The 20,264-nt window shown below is 47.5% G+C and overlaps 1 protein-coding gene across 1 annotated transcript in view; it reads right to left on the reverse strand.

The window, feature by feature from the left end:
* MDGA2 (MAM domain containing glycosylphosphatidylinositol anchor 2) overlaps nucleotides 1–20,264 on the reverse strand; it is a 377,896-nt gene that overhangs the window by 16,321 nt on the left and 341,311 nt on the right. The window contains exons 11-12 of the mRNA XM_033158260.1: nucleotides 10,228–10,405; nucleotides 1,052–1,072 (exon numbers count right to left, since the gene is read on the reverse strand). Of these exons, the coding sequence (XP_033014151.1) occupies nucleotides 1,052–1,072; nucleotides 10,228–10,405 (199 nt within the window). The remainder of the gene's footprint in view (nucleotides 1–1,051; nucleotides 1,073–10,227; nucleotides 10,406–20,264) is intronic.

Raw genomic sequence — 20,264 nt, forward strand, 5'->3', positions numbered from 1 at the left:
TTGGTGGGGGCAGGAAGGAGCAGCGGTGGAAGGAAGTGGAGGGATGGGGGGTGGGGTGGCAGCTGTAAAGCGGAGCAGAACATCCCTAGGTAGGTTTAGCTGAAAATTCATCTGAATTCAATGGGACTTCTGAGAAAGTCTGCCTGGGACTGGGCTGCAAAACCCATTGAATTCAGGAGGACTTGGAGCTAGGTAAACATGCATGGGATCAGGCTGTAGGTTGCACTGAACTCTATAGTAGTGCTTTTAAAAGCTGGGAGCAAAAAAAGAAATTAAGGGACTGCAGCTAGGATCCTAGGGAGTGGGCTGGCTCTGCTTCTCTTCCCTTGCCATCAAAATACCCCCAAGGCAGAAGGAGGAGAGCGAGATTGTTCCATGAGGCAAGCAGAAATGTTTGCATTTATGGAGATCACTATGTCACATTCCTCCTTGCATCAATAAATAGCAGGCTCATAGCCAGGATTGCTTGGGAATAATAATAATAATAATAATAATAATAATAATAATAATAATAATAATAATAATAAATTTTTATTTATACCCCGCCCTTCCCAGCCAAAAACCGGGCTCAGGGCGGCTAACACTAATTAAAATCACAGCAAAAACATAAAAACAATCAATTTAAAATACAGATTAAAATACAAATTTAAAAATTCAAAATTAAAACTGCAGTCTCATTTCCAAATAGCCCACCAATAAAAGAATGTTTAGAGAGGTTCCATTCAGCATCTAACTGTATCCCAACATAGATGAAAACCTGCTCCCATGATCTCAGGAACCGTCATGCAAAATTTGGTTTAAATCAGTGCTGCTTTGAAAAGTTTGGTCTGCCATCTTGATTCAAAATGGCACCCAACCATATCCCAACATAGGCAAAAAGCTGCTCTCTTGATCTAAGGATGCATCATGCGAAATTGGGTCATGACATCTGAAGAGGTGTCCAAATGCTTAGCAAACAGAGAGGCAAGCAACTTCCCTAAGCATACCATAGATTATATTTATTGACATTTCATTCTAATTAATGCAGAAACCAGGTATTGCAAATACTTACGTAGGTGAGGATTCATTGGAGCTAGAAGGGAAGGAGAAGATCCTAAAATTAATTAATTTCTGCACATGCTAATGAGAAATTTGCAGCTGATTCTCTGCCCCCTCTAATTATCTTTCCAAATCGACAATCCACTTAAATTCCATTCTCAGTTCGTTTTATTTAAGGCATTTGCATTTATTCATTTAAGACCTCAATTTTTCATACATCTAAATCAGTGTTTTTCAACCACTGTTCCGCGGCACACTAGTGTGCCGTGAGATGTTGCCTGGTGTGCCGTGGGAAAATTACTTTATATATAGTCAATATAGGCACAGAGTTAAATTTTTTAACATTTTCTAATGGTGTGTGCCTCGTGATTTTTTTCATGAAACAAGTGTGCCTTTGCCCAAAAAAGGTTGAAAAACACTGATCTAAATGGTGTGCATACAAAACCACCCACAGAAAATGGAGTTTCTGATGTTGCATTTTTGTTTTGTTTCGTCAGTTTAATTTTGTCCAGTTTTTAATATTAACTTTGCACTGGCCTTATTTGTTTAAAGTGAAAGGCATTGCATAAATACTTGTATGACATAAATGCATAAAAATGAACATTTCGCCTTCGGTTCAGATGGGGTTATTTTGCGAGCATATACTCATGTTTCAGTAAAACGACTTCTGAGATGGAGGGAATGGGGAAGGAAATCCTGGCACTCTGCGCGACTCTTGCTGAAACGTCGGAGGAGATTTAATAAATAAATAAATTCCTGCAAAGGCGTAGAAATTTTTATAAATAAAATATAATAAAATAATACAAAGATAAATGGTGTCATGTGACTCCAAGGCTACAGGGGAAGGGAAGGCATCGGATCTTAATATGCAGAACCCATTTGTTCTTCTGTGTCCTATTTCAGGGAAAGGGGAACTTTGGCTCCCACTCGATGTTGTTAAATGCCAACTCACATCAGTCCCAGGCACCATCCAAAAACACCTGGAAGGCCACAGATTCCCCATCCCTGTCATGTTTCATGGAAATAGGTTTGAAAAGCATTGTGCATATAAGAGGATGAGAAGAGCCTGCTGGATGAGGCCAATGGCCCACCTGGTTCAGCATCCCGTTCTCTCAGTGGCCACCCAGATGCCTGCAGAGAACCCGAAATCCGATCATGAATGCAACAGCACCCTCCCCTCCTGCAAATCCCCAGAAACTCCAGCCACCAACAGCCTGCCCCTCCACGAATTTGTACGTTCCTGATTCCAAGGCCACCCAAGGTGGCACCCACCCCAGCCTCCTCTGGACGCATGTGGTACAGTGTGCAATGTGTAAAGAAATATGTGGCTGGCCCAAGAGGTCTTTGCAGGCAAGACCTCTGCTTCCTTTCTCCAGCTCATCTCATTCACTCGGATTCTCTGTCTTCTCCCAGGCAACTCTTCAGAAGAGTAGCTTGCTACATCTGGCCAGTGGCCCATCTAGTCCAGCATCCTGCTCTCTCTCTCTCTCTCTCCTTCAGTTATACAGGACCACGGCTGTTTAGGGCTTTAAAGGTCAGCACCAACACCTTGAATTGTGCTCAGAAATGTACTGGGAGCCAATGTAGATCTCTCAGGACCGGTGTTATGTGGTCCCGGCGGCCACTCCTAGTCACCAGTCTAGCTGCTGCATTCTGGATTAATTGCAGTTTCCGGGTCACTTTCAAAGGTAGCCCCACGTAGAGTGCATTGCAGTAGTCCAAGCAGGAGATAACCAGAGCATGCAGCACTCTGGCGAGACAGTCCGCGGGCAGGGAGGGTCTCAGCCTGCGTACCAGATGGAGCTGGTAGACAGCCGCCCTGGACCCAGAATTAACCTGCGCCTCCATGGACAGCTGTGAGTCCAAAATGACCCCCAGGCTGCGCACCTGGTCCTTCAGGGGCACAGTTACCCCATTCAGAACCAGGGAGTCCCCCACACCTGCCCGCTTCCTGTCCCCCAAAAACAGTACTTCTGTCTTGTCAGGATTCAACCTCAATCCGTTAGCCGCCATCCATCCTCCAACAGCCTCCAGGCACTCACACAGGACCTTCACCGCCTTCACTGGTTCTGATTTGAAAGAGAGGTAGAGCTGGGTATCATCTGCATATTGATGAACACCCAACCCAAACCCCCTGATGATCTCTCCCAGCGGCTTCATATAGATATTAAAGAGCATGGGGGAGAGGACGGAACCCTGAGGCACCCCACAAGTGAGAGCCCAGGGGTCTGAACACTCATCCCCCACCACCACTTTCTGAACACGGCCCAGGAGGAAGGAGCGGAACCACTGTATAACAGTGCCCCCAGCTCCTAACCCCTCTAGACGGTCCTGAAGGATGTCATTACTTTGTTCTTCTTATGTTATCTTATAATTTCTTTCACCTTTTCATATCCATTTTTCACCTTTTCATATCTATCCAAGGTGGCCACCCAGATGCCTGTGGAAATCCACAAGACGGATCTGAGCACAGGAGCAACCTCTCCTCCTGTGGTTCCCAGAAATGGGTATTCAGAAGCATTGCTGCCTCTAGCTGTGAAGGCAGAGCATGGGCTTCATCCTGCTTGGAGCCACCGATAGCCCTCTCCTCCTCCATGAATCAGTCCAATCCTCTTTTAAAGGCATCCGGGTTGGTGGCTGCCACTGCCTCCTGTGGCAGGGAGTTCCAAAGTTCGACTATGCACTGCATGAAGGCCTTTCCTTTGTTTGTCCCATTCACCTTCATCGGACGCCCATGAAAACGGCTCCAGTGCCGTCCTTTCCGCCTTCATGGATCTGAGCCCATTGAAGGCAAGCACCACTCGAGTGCTAACCTGGTCTGAAATTTGACTCAGCGAAAACTCTTTTGAAAGAACACTTTGATTCAGCTGCACTGCCTTTGTACTTGATCCCCAACCCCATACCTTTCTCTAAGAAGAATAATCAGCGATTTGCTTCCTGTGTAATTTTCCACGGGGAAAAAAACGTAGTCGGTTATTCAAGATCGCCCTCTCCGTGTTTGCTAACACAATTACATTGCTCATTATTAGTATTATTTTGGCATTCTCCTGACTCCAAATGAACCCAAATTGTGGGGGGCGGCGCTGAGCGACACCCGCTTTGTCGCCAAACTTTTTTGGCTTTTAGGGAAGCTATCATTAACGGCGGACCTTGAATGGCGCAATATTCATATTGTTCTCAGCGTGGCGGCCAGGGCGGAATGGGTGGGCTGGCAAACAAGGCTTACCTCCCCTGTGAGTGGCAGCAGCGCAGAAACAAATCCAACATGCTGGTTAGTTATTTGAATGTCAGGGACCAGCAGCGGAAAGAGAAGATGGAGATGTAGGTGGGGGGAGCTGCAGTTCACAGGGATTTTTCTGCTGTCCCTTCTGGAAGTTCTAGCGCCGAATGGGTGGGAGAGAGGGTGTCGAACCAGTGCAGGGTGGTGGATAGAGCGCTGGGCTACGACCCGAGGGAGACCAGGGTTCGAATCCCGACTCGGCCATGCAGCTCACCGCAGGACCTCAAGCCAGTTCCAACTTACTTCGCAGGTTCGTCGACAGGAGAAAATGCAAAGCAATTTCCCCTAGCAGACACTTCTCGGTTTGGCAGTTTCCCCTAATATGTGCATTTCTATGCAAATATATGCATTTCTGTGCACATGACGAGGCTGGAGAACTGCAGTGCGAAATTCAGAGAGGAGAAAATTTGGAAAGGGTGCCTCTGTTTCAGCTGGCACATCATCTCAGAAAGTGCGAATTACGTAGATTTGCCTTTCAATGTGAAATGGATGGATTATCTCTCTCAACCCTAAGGCAGTGGAGCTGCATCCCTCACATCAGCAGGAGCGACTATCTCTTCCTAGAACAGGGACGTCCAACTCCCTACAGACTGTGATCTACTCACAGTATTTAAAAACTGGCAGTGATCTTCCCATTGCCGTTGAATGGATCAAAGTTGTTGGGCTTTTTTTTAGGAAGCAAATGAATGAATGGAACTGAATGAGCATTGTGAGATATACACAGAACACAATAAAAAGTCAATTATATAAAACACAGTTTAGGGTCCTGAATCCGCAGTGAAATAGTGGACCTTAATTTGATGGACAACTTTTTTTTTGCTAGGAACCAAAAGTTGCTGAGCTTTTTTGGGAAAGGCTAAGTTGTTCAGCTTTTCCTGGGAAGCCAGAGTGTTGTTGTTCAGTCGTTTGGTCTTGTCCGACTCTGTTGGACAGTGGGATTTGCTGCCAAGGAGTGTGGTGGAGTCTCCTTCTTTGGAGGTCTCGAAGCAGAGGCTTGACAGCCATCGGTCAGGAATGCTTTGATGGTGTTTCCTGCTTGGCAGGGGGTTGGACTGGATGGCCCTTGGGGTCTCTTCCAACTCTAGGATTCTATGATTCTTCATGCCCACATGGACCAGAGCATGCCAGGCAACCCCATCCTCCACTGCCTCCTGCAGTTTGGTCAGACTCATGTTGGTAGCTTCGAGAACACTGTCCAACCATCTGGTCTTCTGTCGTCCCCTTCTCCTTGTGCCCTCCATCTTTCCCAACATCAGGGTCTTTTCCAGGGAGTCTTCTCTTCTCATGAGGTGGCCAAAGAGTAGTTGAGCTTTATTTAAGGAAGCAGTAGTTGTTGAGCTATTATTGTTGTTGTTATTATTATTAATATTAATTTTGGGGGGAAGGCGATCCCTAAGGGACCAGTGATCTACCAGTAACACCCCGTGATCTACCAGTAGGTCGTGATCTACCTGTTGGACATGCCTGTCCTAGAACATCCCACCTGGTCACAATGCAACTGTGTTATGCACCAATGCCTAAGACTCAATACCTGAATGCTCCTCCCTGCTTTTCCTTACTTCTAACTATAAAATCATAGAATAATTGAAATGTACAGTTGGAAGGAAACCTGAGAGCCATCTAGTCTAACCTTCTGCAATGCAGGAATCTCATCTAAATGACAGATGGCCATCCAACCTCTGCTTAAAAACCTCCAAGGAAGGAGAGTCCACCACCTCCTGAGGGAGACCATTCCACCGCCGAAGAGCTCTTGCTGTCAGAAAGTTCTTCTGAATCTCCTTTCATGTAACTTGATTGGTTCAAGTCCTGCCCTCCAGAGCAGGAGGCAACAAGCTTTCTCCACCTTCCATGGGACAGGCCTTGAGATATTTGAAGACGGCTCTCCTATCAGCTCTCCATCTCCTCTGAAAACCATTTCCCAAACCATAAACCAGCTTTGGCAAAAAGGCGGCATGCAAGCAGATAAATAATAATTAGAATCTGGATGAAGTAATCCACTTATTCCTGCATATTTCCGGAGGAGATTTGATTGCGTCCACCTTGAGTGTTTGGCGTTGTCATAGAGACAGCCTCAGATGATACCTGGCTAACAGGCTCATTTTCAGCATTGAGTCAAGAGGAAGGCAGCCGATATCGTAAACATTTACCGTGCAGGACTTCAAACGTAAAACAAGACGAATGCAGGAGTTAAGGAAGAATTTACAACCCAGTTGGTAGCATGACTAATCTTTCGCTCTCCCCCCCCCCACTCCTCTCTTTCCAGCCCGCAGCCAAAGAGGCATGAATCAGACTATTAATATTCTCAATAAACTTCTAATTGCATGTGTGGCACTTTGCACAAGCCAAAATGACTCATTCTTTGAAAAAGACGTTACCCTCCTCTTTTCGTGCAGGAGCACCAGCCAAGTATAAACATACATGTGCGTGTGCCAGAAACGGAGATGCTATTCAGCACAGATTTTTTTTTTTTTTTAAAAAGGACTTATTCACCCAGAGCATAGGTAAACTATTGAACTTGCTCCCAGAGGAGGGAGTGATAGCCATCAAACCACATGATACCCAGCTCTATCTCTCTCTTAAATCAGAACCAGTGAAGGCGGTGAAGGTCCTGTGTGAGTGTCTGGAGGCGGTTGGAGGATGGGTGGTGGCTAATGGATTGAGGCTGAATCCTGACAAGACAGAAGTACTGTTTTGGGGGACAGGAGGCAGGCGGGTGTGGAGGACTCCCTGCTCCTGAATGGGGTAACTGTGCCCCTGAAGGACCAGGTGCGCAGCCTGGGAGTCATTTTGGACTCACAGCTGTCCATGGAGGCACAAGTCAATTCTGTGTCCAGGGCAGTTATCTCCCGCATGGACTACTGCAATGCGCTCTACGTGGGGCTACCTTTGAAGGTGATCCAGAAACTGCAATTAATCCAGAATGTGGCAGCTAAACTGGTGACTGTGAGTGGCCGCCGGGACCACATAAGACCGGTCCTGAAAAATCTTCATTGGCTCCCAGTATCTGTCCGAGCACAATTCAAAGTGTTGGTGCTGACCTTTAAAGCCCTAAACGGCCTCGATCCAGTATACCTGGAGGAGCGTCTCCATCCCCATCGTTCAGCCTGGACATCGAGGTCCAGCACCAAGGGCCTTCTGGTGATTCCCTCCCTGCGAGAGGTGAGGTTACAGGGAACCAGGCAGAGGGCCTTCTCGGTAGTGGCACCTGCCCTGTGGAGCGCCCTCCCATCAGATGTCAAGGCAATAAGCAACTATTTTACTTTTAAAAGACAACTGAAGGCGGCCCTGTTTAGGGAAGTTTTTAATGCTTGGTGCTGTATTGTTTTTAATATTCTGGCTAGCCCCCCAGAAGGGCTGGGGAAACCCAGCCAGATGGGCAGGGTATAAATAAATTATTATTATTATTATTATTATTATTATTATTATTATTATTACCCAGATGGTTTAAAAAGAACTTTGGACAAATTCATGGAGGTAAAGGTAAAGGTAAAGGGACCCCTGACCACTAGGTCCAGTCGTGTCCGACTCTGGGGTTGTGGCGCTCATCTCACTTTACTGGCCTAGGGAGCCAGTGTTTGTCCGCAGAAAGTTTTTCCGGGTCATGTGGCCAGCATGACTAAGCCGCTTCTGGCGAACCAGAACAGCGCACGGAAACGCTGTTTACCTTCCCACCGGAGCAGTATCTATTTATCTTCTTGCACTATTGATGTGCTTTCGAACTGCTAGGTGGGCAGGAGCTGGGACCGAGCAACAGGAGCTCACCCCGTTGCGGGGATTCGAACTGCCAACCTTCTGATCGGCAAGCCCTAGATTCCGTGGTTTAACCCACAGCGCCACCCGTATCCCATATTCATAGAGGAGAGAACAATTGATGGCTGTTAGCCAGGATGGCTGGGCTCTGCATCCAGGGTTAGACCTTTCACGACAAGGCTTGGTTTCCAGGCCATGGATCATCTTGGCTGCCCTCCTCTTCACATGTTCCGGCTTATCAGCTTGTTAGTATCTTTCTTATATTGCGATGCCCAGAACTGGACACAGGACTCCAGGTGGGGTCTGACCAGGGCCGTCTTTACCCAGGGGTGCAGGGGGTGCGGGGCACCTGGGCGCCAAATTCTGGGGGGCGCCAGGCACCCACCTCTGAAGCCACCTAATCTCTTAACTATCTACCTGTTATGAAATAATAAATAATTTTTGATCAAGCTAGAAAAACAAAATACATATATACCCAGGTGTTACCAAAATGTATACAGTGGTACCACGGGTTACAGACGCTTCAGGTTACAGACGCTTCAGGTTACAGACTCTGCTAACCCAGAAATAGTACCTCGGGTTAAGAGCTTTGCTTCAGGATGAGAACAGTGTTATTGTTATTGGAGTTTAGTTTCTCTTTTGAGTGTGTCGCAGTTCTGTACGCTTGTTCAGAGAACGCAGACGTGCACGATGGAGTCTCTTGTACATAGACTGTGATAAAATAGTTTTGAACTATGGATTTGTCTGTCTTCTGTCTGGATGGATGAAAGAAGACGTGCGTGCTGTTCTCAGGAGAAAAGGGTCGCATATATCGGCTCTTTGGCCTGAAGGGCGAATGTCAGCCAAAGTGAGCTACGGAAGACAACCCAGATCCTGGGGCTCCCACCGTCTCCACAGGGAGTGCATTTCCACTGGTAGAAGAAGAGTTTGGATTTGATATCCCGCTTTATCACTACCCAAAGGAGTCTCAAAGCGGCTCACATTCTCCTTTCCCTTCCTCCCCCACAACAAACACTCTGTGAGGTGAGTGGGGCAGAGAGACTTCAGAGAAGTGTGACTAGCCCAAGGTCACCCAGCAGCTGCATGTGGTGGAGCGGGGAATCGAACCTGGTTCACCAGATTACGAGTCTACCGCTCTTAACCACTACACCACACTGGCTCTGGTAGCACTGTACCTACTGTTTCACTAAAGGATTTTGGACTTTGTGCACTCATTTACCAAAGACATGCCGTGCCGTGCCAGAGGCGGCGCTTGTCAGACTTGGGGGTGCTGGGTGGATCTTTGCACTCTGGCGGCGCATGCGCTAAAGACTCCCCTGGGTCTGACCAAGGCAGAAGAGAGCAGGTAGGCCTGTGCCTAGGCAGCAGGCCTCACGGCACCGCGCTTCCTCTGCTGCCAGCTCCCTGCAGCACCTCCTGCTATTGGGACCGGATCCTGCCGGCACTGCAAGCGTGATGGATCTGCTTGGCAGGCTGAGCCAAGGCCCAAGCGAGGGGCTTTGGTTTCCTCTCCTGCTATAAAAACCAGCCTTTTTTTATGACGATGTACTTACAATGTGGAAAATTCCCCCTCTAAAAAACGAGGTAGAGGGAGATTGTAAACATTCAATTAACTGCCTTTGGTTACCGGCTGATAACAGTTCCGTTCCTGGCATTTGGAGGAGGACGTTTCAACCGACAAAAGGTTTACGCTCTATTAATACGATTAATTGGCTTTAAAAGTGCTACTGGAATCTAATGTTCCATTACTGCGAGGCGAGACACCCTCCTGTCCTATTGCTGCAAAGGGGGGGGGGAGCCATTTGTTGAGGGAGGGATATTGTCTAAAGCTCTGAAGAGCCACATTTCCTAGGATCCTTGAATTAGGGACCCCCTAGGACCACCCAGTTCTCCCTTCCTACAATGCAGTGCTTGCAAAACAACCCTCTGCAATTTGCAGTGCGTACTTCCGGGGCTGTCTGCACGTTTTAATCTGGGTTTGTTTTTGTTTTTTAGTTTGTCACTGATTTGATCTTTGGAATATTTTAATTATTTCTTTTCCTGGTGGCTTTATTGTCTTGCCCTTTCCGTAAACTGCTTTGAGGTTTCGAGAGGCGATTGTTTACAATCTACAATTCTATGATTCTACGAAATCAATACGATGAAGCAAATCTGCTTACCGCTGTATTTGATCACACGTATGGTCGAGTCTCCGTCTCCGAATATGGTGACCGGCGTCAGGCGGACTTCGTAAGCCTCAGGCTTGATCAGCTCGGTCAGGTTGTAGGTGATCAATTCTCCCTTCTGGATCTTCAGGTTCACAGCAATTTCCTGCTCCCACCAGCGCTGCTGTCCGGCCTAGAAGCAAGAGGCGAGAAGGCTGTTGAGTTCCAGATGCTCAAAACATGCAAATGAGCAGCGCAAAACCCGACAAAACTTGAGAAAACCAGAAAAATGTTTATTTATGAAATATATTACAGTCATACCTCAGGTTATGGCCGCTTCAGGTTGCGCGATTTCGGGTTGCGCACTGCGCCAAACCTAGACGTACCGGAATGGGTTACTTCCGGGTTTCGGCGCTCGTGCATGCACAGAAGTGCCGAATTGCACTTTGTGCATGTGCAGAAGTGCCAAATTGCATCACGCGTGTGTGCAGATGCAGCGCCGCAGGTTGCAAACGCGCCTCCTGCTCGGATCGCATTCGCAATCCGAGCGTCCACTGCTGTTGCTTAATTTTTTTGCCCAGAAACTCAAAACAAAGTACAGAACAACTTAGGGAAGAAAACAAAACTACATAAAACCAGGAAAAAGATATATTGTATGTTGAAACAGCCCACCCACTCTAAAAGGCTACAGATAAAACAAAATAAAAAATAAAAAATCCTTCCAGTAGCACCTTAGAGGCCAACTAAGTTTGTTCTTGGTATGAGCTTTCAGTATCTGAAGAAGTGTGCATGCATACAAAAGCTCATACCAAGAACAAACTTAGTTGGTCTCTAAGGTGCTACTGGAAGGAATTTATTTATTTATTTATTTGTTTTGACTATGGCAGACAAGCACGGCTACCTACCGCTAACTGAGGCTACAGATTGTGGTCTCTTCCAACTCTAGGATTCTATGATTCTTCGATTTCTATGTATGTAGAGAGAAAACCCTATTAATCAGCTTAGAACAAAGTCTGGCTGGTGGATGCAATTGCCTTGTCCTCATAAACGGAGTCTTTTAACAAAGCTTTGCCCAACCACAGTGTGTAGGCTTGATTTCCTTTGACATCCTACGCTAGCCTTGTTGATGGGAACAAACCACTCAAGGTGCAAGGAAGCCAGAGCAGAGACGCCTCTTTAAACATTGCTTCTTCTCTGGGAAATTGCATCGGGAGACGGTTTGCTTGCAGAGAGAGTTTCCATTTGACCCCAGAGGGAAATGCATGGGCCACTCTCCATTATTCATTAGGATGTAAGTGAGCAAATTTGTTTGCTTGTTTTGAGATCTTACGGCCGATTTTCAAGGACGTTCTCTCACAGAGCTGCTTCCAACATGTAAAATAGCAATGGAGCCATGAAGAACGATAAAAAAAGGAATGGAAGGCCACTCTCTGTGCTTTCCAGAAGTGATTGAAGCCAAACCCTCCCCAAACACACAACAAGCTTTCCCAGCTAGATGAGAAGGTCTTTGCACCAGGAGTTCATTTGTTGTGAATTGCCCTGTGATATGCAGGTGAAGTGCTGTGTACAAATTTAATAATAAACAAACAATTCAAATCAATAAATTTGGGATTGTTTTAAAACCGATTTTCAGTTAGTTTTCTGCTTCATGATATGTCTGTAAAAAAAAGAAGAAGTCTTTGCCAAATATGCAAAAGGACATTCCTAAATTAACCAGGTTAATCATAGAAAATAGAATCATAGAATCCTAGAGTTGGAAGAGACCCCAAGGGCCATCCAGTCCAACCCCCTGCCAAGCAGGAAACACCATCAAAGCATTCCTGACAGATGGCTGTCAAGCCTCCGCTTCAAGACCTCCAAAGAAGGAGACTCCACCACACTCCTTGGCAGCAAATCCCACTGTCGAACAGCTCTCACTGTCAGGAAGTTCTTCCGAATATTTACGTGGAATCTTCTTTCTTGTAGTTTGAATCCATTGCCCCGTGTCTGCTTCTCTGGAGCAGCAGAAAACAACCTTTCTCCCCCCTTTTCTATATTTGAACATAGCTATCATATCACCCCTTAACCTTCTCTTCTCCAGGCTAAACATACCCAGCTCCCTAAGTGTTGTTGGACTCAAACTCCTTTCATCATCCCTGATCATTGCCCAGGCTGGCTGCTGTGGTTGATGGGAGCTGGAGTTCAACAACATCTGGAGGCACCAGGTTTGGGAAGACCACATTACAATTTTCAAGCACACAATTAAAAAGGTAGAGATTGACAACAATGTCAGAGGAGTGCTCCTGGATCAGGCCAATGGCCCATCCTGTCCAGCCTCCTGTTCTCATAGAGGCCAACCAAATAATTGGGGCAAACTTGCAAGCAGATTTGAGAACAGCGGCAATTCTCCCTTCCTGCGGTTTCCAGCAACTTGCGTTCAGAAGCATTGCTGCCTCCAACTGCAGAGGCAGAGCCGAGCCACTGATAGCCCTCTCCTCCAAGTTTGTTGGAACCAAGAATCTTATGCGCCCTTGTAGACCAACACCTTTGCTAGCGCATAAAGCAGAGGTCTCCAAACTAAGGTCCGTGGGCTGGATACGGCCCGAGGGACTCAATTTTCTGGCCCGTGGTGACCCCCGCCGCCCACTGCCACCACCTTCTCTTACCAGCGCAGAGCGGCGTGGCGTGGCTGCCCACTACCAGGTCGGAGGAGCACCAGAAATACCTTGTGCACATGTGCAGCACATGTGCAAGCGTTATTTCTGGTGCACATTCGGGGCAGAGGAGGCCCATGCACATGCGCACAAGCTATTTCCCGCATATGGGCACACACTCCCCCGCTCTCCAGCCCGCCACACGTTCAGCGCTGGAGACACTGGCCCGAGGCACGGTAGGTTTGCTGACCCCTGGCATAAACTGTAGTCCACGAAAGGTAATGAGCACGTTAGTTTTTAAGATACCGCAAGTATCTTTGCCGCTTCCATTTCATTTAAGTGTGTCAGAGGAATCAATAAGTTTGGCTCGGGATGAAGGATTAGAGATGCCGAACTGGGCCCCAGTTAAATTGGGAAGGAGAGCGACCTGGAAGAAAAGCTGGCATGGCATTTAATGATTCATTTATTGCTTAGCTGCAAAAGAGCAAAGTTCTGTCCTGGGACAGGAGAATAACTGAGCTATTATGCAAGAGGAATTTAAAGGGGCGGCAGCAATTTCAGAACATGCAGAAAGTTTGCTTTGAACCCCTCATATACAAATGAAATAGAAAAGAAAACAATGAAAATAAATTGGGTGTGTGTGTGGGGGGGGGAGAACACAGTAAGCAAGGAAGCAAACAAACACCCTCTACAGTATGGTGAAGAAATTGAAAGGAAAACGTATCATCATTTACATTGGAATTTCAGAAATGTAAAAACCGGGCCTACCTCTCCATTAATTTGTTTTCTTGATTGTGTTTCTCTCATAATTTTTTATCATTAAGGCAGTTTGCCAAATTTTTCTTAACCAATTAGACACGGCAGGGGGGAATCTTTATTTTTTCCATTTCCCCGCAAGACACTGTTTTGCTGCTGTTAGCAGTGCGGTAATAAGCTGCAAATCAGTATGAATGGCTTCATTTTATATTCTGAAGGGCAACCAAAATGATCAGGGGGTTGGAGCCAATGATGGCATCCGATGGCTACTAGACAAGCTAGCTATGCCCTGCCTCCCCAGGAGGGGAAAGGGCTCCTGTGGTTGGATCCTGCCCCCCTGTTTCCCATAGGCAACTGTCCAGCCCCTGTGAGAACAGCCAGCAGGTTCTTCTCACGTTCTTAGACTTTGTGCTTCGTGTGACAAACCGTATAAATATTCCTTACATTCTGCATGCAGCTCAGAGGACTTGGCACTCATCCAGGCTTGTGTGTTGAGCACACTGTTTTATGGAAGTGGGTTGTGGGCAACTTACAAGCATCAGGTGCGAGGCCTCAACACCTGCCACATGCACTGCATCAAGAAGGTGCTGGGTATCACATGGCAGGACAGAATCCCAAACAAAGATGTGCTCTCCCAAGCCCACATTGCCGGCATGTTCACACTCTTGTCTCCGCGATGTCTACGCTGGTTTGGTCACGTCCACAGAGTGGAAGATGGCAAGACCCCCAAAGACACGCTCCGTGTGGAACTGGCTTCAGGCACCAGGCCTGTTGGCAGAACAACTCTGTGCTACAAAGATGTTTATAAATGTGACATGAAGTCTGGAGGCATCAACCGCGCCATGTGGGAATCCCTTGCAGACGCCCGCAGTGCCTGGAGACAGACAGTCAGGTTTTTGCATCCGCAGCAGTGACCAGAGGAGGAATGACCGCTGGGAGGAGCACCGAGAGAAGAAACTCCAAGGTGCATCTGCAGCAGCACAACTGGACGCCTTCACTGAGAGCCAGTGTGGTGTAGTGGTTAAGAGCGGTGGACTCGTAATCTGGGGAACCGGGTTCGCGTCTCCGCTCCTCCACATGCAGGTACTTCTTCTTCTTCTTCTTCTTCTTCTTCTTCTTCTTCTTCTTCTTCTTCTTCTTCATCATCATCTGCCGCAGCTGCAACAAAACATGTCTCTCCCATATTGGTTTCTAGAGCCACAGCAGATGCTGTAACTCTTCAACACTCTGACTTCACCCACAAAGGTGCACTGTTCCATTCAGGGCCTTCTTTAGCATATGCAGCGCCGGGGTGCAAAAAACTGCCTAGCGCCCCCGATTTTTGGGGGGTGGGGGCAGGCCAATGAGCTTTTTTTTAGGGGGCAGCTCAGAGTTGTTGAGCTTTTTTTTGGGGGGGGCATGCAACTCTCTCCCATGCCACTGCGGGAGGATAGCAATCCCAGCAGAGAGGTTTGGGAGAGAAGCTTTGTGCCTCTTGATGGCCTGCCAATCCCAGGTGTGCAGGAGAGCGGAGCCGGCCGGCTGCCTCAGTGCCCACAGCAGGAAAGCCTGGGATGCTCCGACGGGCTCTGCTCTGCTCGGCAGCGGCTGTCAGCTGACCTGGCTCTCTTCAATCCCCAGACTCCAAATCTTGGCTTCGGACTCTCGGCCTGGTGCCCCTGAGAGCCTGGTGCCCGGGTGCCCTGCACCCCTAGCGCCTATGGGTAAGCCGGCCCTGGTTCCATTGCCTCCTGAGACAGACAGATGCCAAAACAACATCCAGGTGCCTGGATAAAAAGAGAGCTTTAAGGTGAATCTGTGCATTGCTTGCTTTTCTTCAGACTGCATTTATTGAGGCCTTTTGCCAGGTTGCGATGGTCACCCATACATGAGAGACAGAGAGAGAGAGGGAGAGAGAGAGAGAGAGGAGCAGACAACGACAGATCCTGTTTGCTTTCACTGGCTTCGTCTCCTCCTGCCGAGTTTGAGTGACAGCTCAATTTTTTCAGCTCCAAGGAATCTTGGTGATCGACGCCGTTGCAGCCGGAAGGGTGGTTGTGCGGTAGGGAGGGCAGCTCGCTCCGGAAACTTAAAGGTTTTCAACTTTCACAAGATTGTTACCCGTCAAAACCCTCTTGACATGTGTTTAGCACTCGCTCTGTCAGGGAACAGCGGCAGAATGACAAGAGGTGCTGTTTTAAGGAATTCTGCCACAGAGCCGGGCGATTGATCTCCAGTGGAATCTGGGTCGTTTCTCACTCAGATCCAGACAGACTTTTGTCTCGCTGGGAAATAAATAAATAAATAAATAAAAGCATCTGAATTCACGAGAAGGCAGGGATGGTTTGCCACTTCCAAGACTGCCTGAGCGGTGTCCACACAGGTGGAAGTTGCACCACGCAGTGAGACTTCATTGCTCCTGTCAGTTTACTCTCTTGCCATTTATTCCTCGTTATTCAACAAGAAGCCTTGGAAGAAGGATGAAGGAAAGAAAGGGTGGTGAATCATCCATCCATCTGTGCAGGGAAGGACCGCTCCTGCTCCATCTGGCAAGTGATTGACACCCTTATCTGCCCTTTCAGGATCCTCGAAGTTGCCGATATCGCCTCCTGCGTCCTCCCGTCAATCAAGATGTGATTGACGTAGCTTTGAATAGACTCCTCCGCTTGCCATTTCTGGAGTCTGCTCGGAACCACTTCCGAGAAGGCCGGCGAAACTCTCAAGAAAACAGTAGGGCAAAAGAGCATGGGTGCTGGATCAGGCCAGTGGCCCACCTGCAGCTTGGACCATCAATGCTTCTCGAGGCCGCTGGCTGGAAGCTACAGGAGTGGAGCAAGTGCTCTTGCAATCACATCCTGCATGCTGGTTTCTCCTCGGGGCATCTGGTTGTGAGAACAGGATGCTGGAGTGGATGGACAGCTTGCATGATTCTGCAGGATGTTTTCATGTGCTTAGCTAGCCCAGCATCCTATGCTCAGGATGCCCCATTGGGAATAATAATAAATAAATAGATTTGTTATTTACACCCCACCCATCCGGCTGGCTTGCCCCAGCCACTCTGGCCGGCTCCCAACAAAACAGTAAAAGATCCAACATTAAAAACTTCCCTAATCAGGGCTGCCTTCAGATGTCTTCTAAAAGTCAGATAGTTGCTTATTTCCTTGACATCTGATGGGAGGGCGTTCCACAGGGTGGGCGCCACCACCAAGAAGGCCCTCTGCCTGGTTCCCTGTAACCTCACTTCTCGCAGGGAGGGAACCGCCAGAAGGCCCTCGGAGCTGGACCTCAGTGTCCGGGCTGGATGATGGGGGTGGAGACGCTCCTTCAGGTATACTGGGCCAAGGCTATTTAGGGCTTTCAAGGTCATTTTGTGCTCGGAAACATACAGGGAGCCAATGTAGGTCTTTCAAGACGGATGTTATCTGGTCTCGGTGGCAGCCACTCCCAGTCACCAGTCTAGCTGCCGCATTCTGGATTAGTTGGAAGCCCATAAGCAGGACCTGAATGCATTTTGTCTCTCTGCTCTTACCATAGATATTCTATGTTATTCTGGGCTCAAGGGATCTTCACTGCAAGAGTCATCCCTAGATTAAAGTGGGTTGGGCTAAATGACCCTCTGGGTCCCTTCCCAACCTACAATTCTATGATTCCGGCCAAGATTTTGCACATGGAGAAATGAAGAGCTTGGGATTTTTATTTTTTTATTTTTGCTAAAGCACAGGCATAGAGGATATTTTGTTTCTGTTTAGCGAGAAGCTTCATTTAAGTTTTAAAAAACCCCACGTTGCTCTGCTCTAACAACACAAAACACCCCGAGCTCCTTGGAACTCCACGGGGCAGTATTTTCGACAGCCTCACTTTGTAATGCCTATCGGAAGCCTCTAAGGCCCAGACCGGCATAGAGCTGCAATGTCTTTTAAAATGCAGGAAATAAAGAGCTTTGTTTAAGCACAGATTGAAACGGAGGGAGCACAGAGTGACTTGGGAAAAGATCAGAATTTTGTTTAGCCTGGAGAACAGAAGACCAAGAGGAGATAGGATGGCGATGTTCAAACATCTGATGGGCTGCTGCCCCCATGGAAGATGGAGCAAGCAAAATAGACTTTTGTGCTCAAGGGAATGAAATGGCCATAGCAATTAAAAAATAATAATATTCTTGGGTTACATGATCACTGCAGATGGTGGCAGCAGTCATGAAATTAGAAGACTCCTGCTTCTTGGGAGAAAACCTAGACAGCATCTTAAAAAGCAGAGACATCACCTTGCCGACAAAGGTCCGTATAGTTAAAGCTATGGTTTTCCCAGTAGTAATGTATGGAAGTGAGAGCTGGACCATAAAGAAGGCTGATCGCCGAAGAATTGATGCTTTTGAATTATGGTGCTGGAGGAGACTCTTGAGAGTCCCATGGACTGCAAGAAGATCAAACCTATCCATTCTCAAGGAAATCGGCCCTGAGTGCTCACTAGAAAGACAGATCCTGAAGTTGAGGCTCCAGTACTTTGGCCACCTCATGAGAAGAGAAGACTCCCTGGAAAAGACCCTGATGTTGGGAAAGATGGAGGGCACAAGGAGAAGGGGACGACAGAGGATGAGATGGTTGGACAGTGTTCTTGAAGGTACCAACATGAGTCTGACCAAACTGCGGGAGGCAGTGGAAGACAGGAGGGCCTGGCGTGCTCTGGTCCATGGGGTCACGAAGAGTCAGACATGACTAAATGACTAAACAGCAACAACAAACAACAACAACATTAAAAGGAGGCAAGATGCTCAAAGGACAGGATGGTGACCGACTCTTAAACATCTCAACTGGCTCACCTTCTTTTCATCTGAGGGCCACTGTCACCCTGAGTCAACCTTCCAGGGGCCACAGACCTGGTGTCTTACTGGGCAGAGGAAGGAGGGTTGAGACTGCTCCATTCTTGGGAATAAGGATCAAGGTTTCCAGTCCCTTGATAATTTGGGTTGCCCTCCTCCGCACACCTTCCAGCTATGATTCTAGGATGTGTCAATAGAATTCTAGGCAAGAAGGGAGATGCTGAAAGTTTAGGACCAGGACAACGCATTTGGTCTCAAATCCAGAGGTGAATTTGGGGCAGTGCAACCCATTCCAACGAATCAGGTGCCGAGCCTAAGGGCATTGCGATGTACACTATCCCTTTTATGTCCTTGGGAGCCAGTGTGGTTTAGTGGTTAAGAGCGGTAGACTCATAATCTGGGGAACCGGGTTCGTGTCTCCGCTCCTCCACATGCAGCTGCTGGGTGACCTTGGGCTAGTCACACTTCTCTGAAGTCTCTCAGCCCCTCTCACCTCACAGAGTGTTTGTTGTGGGGGAGGAAGAAGGGAAAGGAGAAGGTTAGCCGTTTTGAGACTCCTTCAGGTAGTGATAAAGCGGGGTATCAAATCCAAACTCTTCTTCTTCTTCTTCTTCTTCTTCTTCTTCTTCTTCTTCTTCTTCTTCTTCTTCTTCTTCTTCTTCTTCTTCTTCTTCTTCTTCTTCTCCTCCTCCTCCTCCTCCTCCTCCTCCTCCTCCTCCTTCTCCTTCTTCCAAAATAATTACCATGGAAGGAAATAATTGCCTCCAAGGACATGCTTTAGCCCAGCAGAGAAATTATTTTTCTCCTGGCCCAGATTTTGAGCTGTATTTCATCCCGTTCTATTTTAGTGTTGGCCATCCATAAACCTCTTGCAAACAAGATCCGAAAAGCTCTGTGGGTTTCTCTGCTTTAGAAGAGAGCTCTTCTCCTGGTTAACTTGGCCCTGGATGGTGTCTGGAATAAAACCCAAGTGCCAGATTGTGGATTAAGCACCCCCTCTCCAACAGGGTGGTTAATTTAAGGAATCAAGGCAAGGCAATCTAAACCTCTCAGTCGGAGCACTCGACACCCGCTCTCCAAAATCAACTCTTTGCCAAAGATGGAAATGAGATGATGTTTTCTCCAACAAAAGTGTGTGGAAATTTTGACAAAAAAGGGTCTCAGCCATTTTTATTTTGCATAGGTCGAGAGCTCCTTTAGCACAGCAGCTGTGAGATGAAAAATCCTCCATTTATCGCTTTGTTTTTATTCCGTTTTTCAGAGTGAGAAACCCTCCCGAGGCAGCTTGCGGTGATTGTAAAACTTAAAATGACAACAATAGTTGATACGCAATTAAAGATGATCAAAACCAGCCAGACAACAGGAACTCACCGCCAGCACGTATGACAAAATCAACCAAACAGCAAGCAAAACAAAAAAAGTTTTGAAGGTCTGCTTAAAGGCAGCTGCTGTTAAGAACATTCCACAGATGTGGAGCCAACACCAAGATGACCCTGACTCTGACAACTGCCAGTCTGAAGGTGGAGCGGAAGGTAAGTCTGATGGGGTGGAGACGCTCCTTCAGGTATACAGGACCGAGGCCGTATAGCAGAACTGGCCTTACTAAACACCTTCCAAGACAATAATGCCCACTTACACCACAAAGAACTCATCACCCACCTACTCTCAGCAGCCAGAAACATCATAACCAGATACAGGAGAGACCTGTCAGGAGTAAGCATGGACCAGTGGTACCAAATAGTATGGGAAACAGCCTTATTAGAAAAAACTAACCAATAAGCTGAAACTGACATGGGGACAAATAGAAGAAGAACGGCTTCTCCTCAGTATGGCTCCCCTTTATCACACACACACACACACACACACAC

The sequence above is a fragment of the Lacerta agilis genome, chromosome 1 (genome assembly GCF_009819535.1).
Source record: "Lacerta agilis isolate rLacAgi1 chromosome 1, rLacAgi1.pri, whole genome shotgun sequence".
Lineage (NCBI taxonomy): Eukaryota > Metazoa > Chordata > Lepidosauria > Squamata > Lacertidae > Lacerta > Lacerta agilis.